The following is a 5,509-nucleotide window of genomic DNA, read 5'->3' as shown; positions in this document are numbered from 1 at the left end:
CATCATTTAGAAAGGGAAAATATTTTTGGTTCCAGGCTCAATAGTGAGGAGGATGGTTCTGAAATCTTTTCATGATTCACCTATGGTAGGACATCTTGGTTTCTACAAGACATACTGACAAATTAGAGAGCACTTCACATTGAAAGGGTTCAAAGCATAAGTACTTCAGTATATCAGGAAGTGTCCCACCTGCTAGCATAATAAGTAGGAACACTCCTATCTAGGCGGTTTACTTTAGCCACTTCCAATTTCTAATAGGAAGTGAGAGTGTTTATCTATGGACTTCATCACATGACTGCCAAGAGCCCAAGACAAGGACTACATATACGTGGTTTTGGATCACCTTATGAAGTTTGCACATTTCTTTTCGATCACTACTACATAGGTGGCAAAGTTGTTCTTCGAGGAGATATTAAGACTACATGGCTTACTTCAAAGCATTGTGAGTGACATAGACAATAGGTTTATGAGTCATTTTTGGTAGGAGCTATTAAAGTTGTGTGCAATAGAGCTCGCCCTGAGTACTAACTACCACCCTTAGACAGATGGTCAGACAAAGATAATGAATAAATGGGTGGAGGGATATCGTAAAAATTATATAGCAGGGCAACAAAAGTCATGGGTAAAGTGGATTTATCTTTGTAAGTATTGCCACAATACCACTTATCACATGTCTATTCAGATGTCACCCTTTATGGCCTTGTATGGGTATGAGGCACCCAATTTTATGGATCTGCTTTTGAGTGATAGTAGAGTGCCTAGTGTAGGTGATTTGTTACAAAAGAGTCAAGACATTGTTATGACTCTTAAGGATAATATACCCAAGGCATAGAATCAGCAGAAGCAGTATGCAGACTAGAAGAGGACAAAGTAGACTTTTGAGGTTGGAGATATGGTGTATCTTATGTTGTAGCCTTACTATCAATCCACTCTCAAGAAGAGTGGTGCCGAGAAACATAAGCCACAATACTACAGTCCATTAAGGATAATTAGGAAAGCGGGAGAGGTGGCTTATGAGTTAGATTTGCCAATAGAGAGCAAGGTGTACAACGTGTTTCATGTGTCACAACTCAAGAAGGCACTAAGACATCATATTGTTCCTTCTATAATGCTCCCACCCTTGGATGATGAGGGAAAATTGATATTGGTGCCAGAGGCTATAATTGATTTAAGGGAAAGGAACTTGAGGCGACACACTATAAGGGAGTATTTGGTGAAATGGAAGGACCTGCCAGTAGAGGATGCGGCATGAGAGAATGAGGAGATTTTGTAGCATCCAAACTTGAAGTTGCTTGAGGATAGGCAATTTCAGGGAGGGCAGATTGTAATGTCCCCATCTTTTTAGCATCTCAGTGGAGTTCTTAGCCTTGACATTCTCTGAATGCTAAGTGGAGAAATAAATGAAATTGATTAAATTAATTTCTTATAAAGTCATTAAATAAATTACAAGAAAAATGTGACTTTATATTTAATTAATTGAGAGTGCATTAATTATTGGAAGGGGGAAACTTCTAGCAATTTAATTTTCTAGAAGCACAATTAATTATTGTATTGCAAGAGAGAAGCTTCTAGTGAGTGCATTAATTATTGGAAGGAGGAAACTTCTAGTAATTTAATTTCTTAAAAGTACATTAATTGTTGGAAAGGGAGAAACTTCTAGAGAATGCAATTATTAAATATTTTATTTCCTTCTAGAAGGGTGAAGAAATAGTATAAATAGAGGTGAGAGCTTCATTGTTTATCATCCAATTATTGTGAATCGCTTTTGATACTAAGTTGGGAGAAGAAACTAAGGTTTTCGATTTTAGTCAGCCATTGGAGAACACCAACTCTTCAATGTTGCAACCATTTGAGGTGGTGAAATATCCATTGAATTTGGTATCCAGGAGAGCTTTAATTCAGGAGTTCTATTTGTGCTTAAACTGGAGAATATATTTTGGTTGGTATAGCACGCATGCACGATGCCACGCTGCAATATCTGCATTTGATTCATTTCCATTCTTGGGCATCATTATTATCAGGTTCCTCTTGTAACTATTGGTAGTTATCATTGTACTTCATAAGCATATGATTTTGTTGTGATAATTCATAATCAAATTTTGGCATTATTGTATGTCAATTGTTTTGCATTTCATATCTAGTTCCCATGTATTTGCATTGAAAATACCAAAAGAATTGAACTTGCATATTAGTTCCTTGTAAGAGGATATTATATTGGTATTAGAACTTGCTTGCAAAGTGTTTGACAAAATGTCGAACAATTGAACTAGAGAAGATTTTGGTTTTTGAAGAAGTTATAACCTATTAGGGTTATTACACAGGGGTAATGAGGACTGTTAGGTCCACCTTGTGAAAGGATTTATACAATACAGTTAAGTATGTACTCTGTCAGGAGTTTCTACAAAGGACTGTTAGGTCCACCTTGTTAGGGGATTTGGGATTGATGCACTAGTTATACTGAATCAATGGACGATCTTTGAAATGCAACTGTGATTGCTCATGGAGATCCTTTTAAGTAAAGTCAATCACCTGACTGTTATAGATGAGTCTCTTCCTTTTCTTGTGTTGCTTGTAACCTTCTAGACAATATGCTCTTCCATATTCGCTTATACAATGTTCTTCAACTTGTTTACACATATCATATTTGGACAACCAAAACATCTTATACTTGTATCCATCCAAATAGTTATTACATAGGTTGACTACAACATAATTATTTCCAAAAACAATTGCTGAGTCGACTCAATACTGTAACTTGGGTCAATATCTTACTCGGGCGATACTGGAAACACTTGGTCACCATTGTCTTCTTGGCTAGCTCTAGCACTTAGTAGATGCTAGGTGCTTGGTTCCCACTGATCACTTGGTAGATGCTTCTGACTCGGCTTGCACTGTTCAACCATCTTGATTATTACCTCAGAGTAAGATTGCTTTGCTAACTCGGTTCACATTGGAGCTTGGTGTGAACTGTCAACTCGGTTGACACTACAACTTTATGCAATGTTAACTTGTTTGCTTGGATCCTTTGTGAGCTCGGCTAACATTACATACTAGTGACTCGATTGCACTGTCTTTTCATTATGATTAAGTGTTTTGACACTAATTGACAATATATCTTGTCATGTGATCAACAACTATACAATCTTGCGTGAAGTGCATGCATCAAAGAATTCAAGTTTGTTGAAGGAGGCTGCAATTTCTCTCAGGGGAGTATTATGATTACAACCAATATTGATCGTATATCTTGCAATGTATCAACTTTGTATGTTATGGTTTTTTTAACCTGAAAAAAAAAGCACTTTGTTGCAACATTTATTCAATTTTCTACAATAATGAATGATGATACTTCAAAGGAGTCACCCAACTATTTGGAGGAGGTCTGGAAACAATTTGAATCATCATCTATTGAATTATTTACATAGTTTAATATTCAATGGAACCAATACTACTGTTAATTCTGATAATAACATATACTTATAATACATTAAAAATAAAATAAAATAGCTTTTTGAATTAAAAAAAAAGGAGCATAAACTATATTGGTGCGCTTCCCCTAATGCATAGGATTCTTTACTTCATAACCTATGCGAGGACATCACAAAACACCCATTATGTCAGTTTATCTTCATGTCTCAACTCGTGAGACACCTAATTAATTCACACCGTGTTCACTTTACCGTGCAAAGAAACCCCATCTAGTCGGTCGAGTTCCATAATTTTGTATTTTAACTCGTTTCTTTCAAGAGACTCAAATGGAAACGGGACTTTTTATTATTTATTTTCAATGTGAAGAAGACAGCGATTGGTGAAATTCCGTTGTCCACGGATCAAGCCCAAATGCATCTTGATCGTCCGCAATAAACGAATCGGACGATGAATTAAACCCTAGAGGACTGAACACAGCGCCCTTATATAAGGTACGGCAAATCGAGAGTAAGTATTCTGAGTGAGTGATTAATTTCTGCATCTGAATTTATTTGTATCGAAGCTTTTGTGAGTCTGCAACAATGGAGTCTGGAGGTGCCAAGGGAGGAAGAGGAGCGAAGAAGGGCGGAGCGAAGAAGAAAAGCGTGTCTAAATCTGTGAAAGCAGGGCTTCAATTTCCTGTTGGTAGACTGGCCAGATATCTAAAGAAGGGCAGATATGCCAAGAGAGTTGGTGTTGGAGCTCCCATTTACATTGCTGCAGTCATGGAGTACTTGGCAGCAGAAGTTCTAGAGCTGGCTGGTAATGCTGCCAGGGATAATAAGAAGAACAGAATCATTCCCAGGCATCTTCTGCTCGCAGTCAGGAATGATGAAGAATTGGGGAAACTGTTGCACGGCGTTACCATTGCTCATGGCGGAGTTCTGCCAAACATACAGCAGGTGCTTCTGCCTAAGAAGCCCGCTTCGGACAAGGAGCCCAAATCACCCAAGAAGAAATAGGCTGTGAGTTCGGCTTCTTCGGCCTTTGATTTCCATAAATCGGTGTTTTGTAACACCATCTTCGTTTCGATTCGCTCTTCTCTTCCGAGTTTGTTGATGGTTGATATGAAAAAATTGTGCCTCCTTGTTAGTGATAAATATGAGTAAATGTCAATGATTTGCCGAAGTAAGTGCCCTGCCTAGGGTTTGAATTGAAGGTGTTGTTCATGTGAAGAATATGGCTGGATTAGCTGGGAAAATGAATTGTTTATTATTTGTGGCGGAATTGTTCCCCTCAGTTTTGCGGCTCAATGCGTTCATGGCGAAGTGTTGTTATAAATGGCTGATACAGCAATATTTTGATGTGAAACTAATTTGGAAGCCCGCAGTTCAATTTCGATGCTTTATCTGTTTTTGGTTTGATCGTTGTTTAAATATAATTAGAAGGATATTTAGAATCTTGCTGTTAACTTCTTTTGTAATTCTTGCTGTGATTGTGATTAAAAACAATTTATGGGGATAGGTTGTGCAAGCAGTAATAGCAAAAGTTAAACTCGTATGTCTTCAAATTTGTGAGGATCCGAAGTTTGAAAGGGTGAAAGGTAAATTGTGAGCGGATTTGATCCGTTTTGTCTTCGGCTTGTTTTACTGATTTTTTTTTATTCCATTAGAGCAATATCCAATCCTTGCTGCGTCTCATTGTGGATATTGTTAATTTTCAGGACAGATAAAATCTGATTACATGATTTCGCTATTCTAAAAGTACAGATACTGTAAAAAAAATTCACATTATTGAAATTCACTGGGAAGTATTCTAACTGTGTTCAAAAGAAGTACATCATTCGGCCCCGTAATCTAACTTTCCAAAATGTTTTTGAAATCATGGAAATAAACATTAGCAAGATCTGGTAGCCAGAGTTTTATCTGGCGGCTAGCTCTTGTGGCAACCTGCTTTCTGTGGCTAAATTGGGGCATAAACCAGGATATGAGAGTTTAACAATGGAGAGTGGCAGCTGATAGACTAGTGACGATGATGGGGAGATTATTTAGCGGGTAGAGAGGACGGTCTAAGTGCATTGATGACGGGGAGTGAGAGTTTCGAA

The 5,509-nt window shown here is 37.6% G+C and overlaps 1 protein-coding gene across 1 annotated transcript; it reads left to right on the top strand.

Moving 5' to 3' along the window:
* The first annotated feature begins 3,813 nt into the window (after positions 1-3,813).
* LOC149540729 (histone H2A-like) lies at positions 3,814-4,787 on the top strand. The gene has a single exon (XM_089801818.1). It carries the CDS (start codon positions 4,008-4,010, stop codon positions 4,425-4,427), a length of 420 nt encoding a protein of 139 aa, XP_089657944.1. The 5' UTR covers positions 3,814-4,007; the 3' UTR covers positions 4,428-4,787.
* The last annotated feature ends 722 nt before the right edge of the window (positions 4,788-5,509 follow it).

The sequence above is a fragment of the Cupressus sempervirens genome, chromosome 9 (genome assembly GCF_028749045.1).
Source record: "Cupressus sempervirens isolate cs-2001-9-10 chromosome 9, ASM2874904v1, whole genome shotgun sequence".
NCBI classification, from domain to species: domain Eukaryota; kingdom Viridiplantae; phylum Streptophyta; class Pinopsida; order Cupressales; family Cupressaceae; genus Cupressus; species Cupressus sempervirens.
This window is presented reverse-complemented; position numbering and strand designations above follow the sequence as displayed.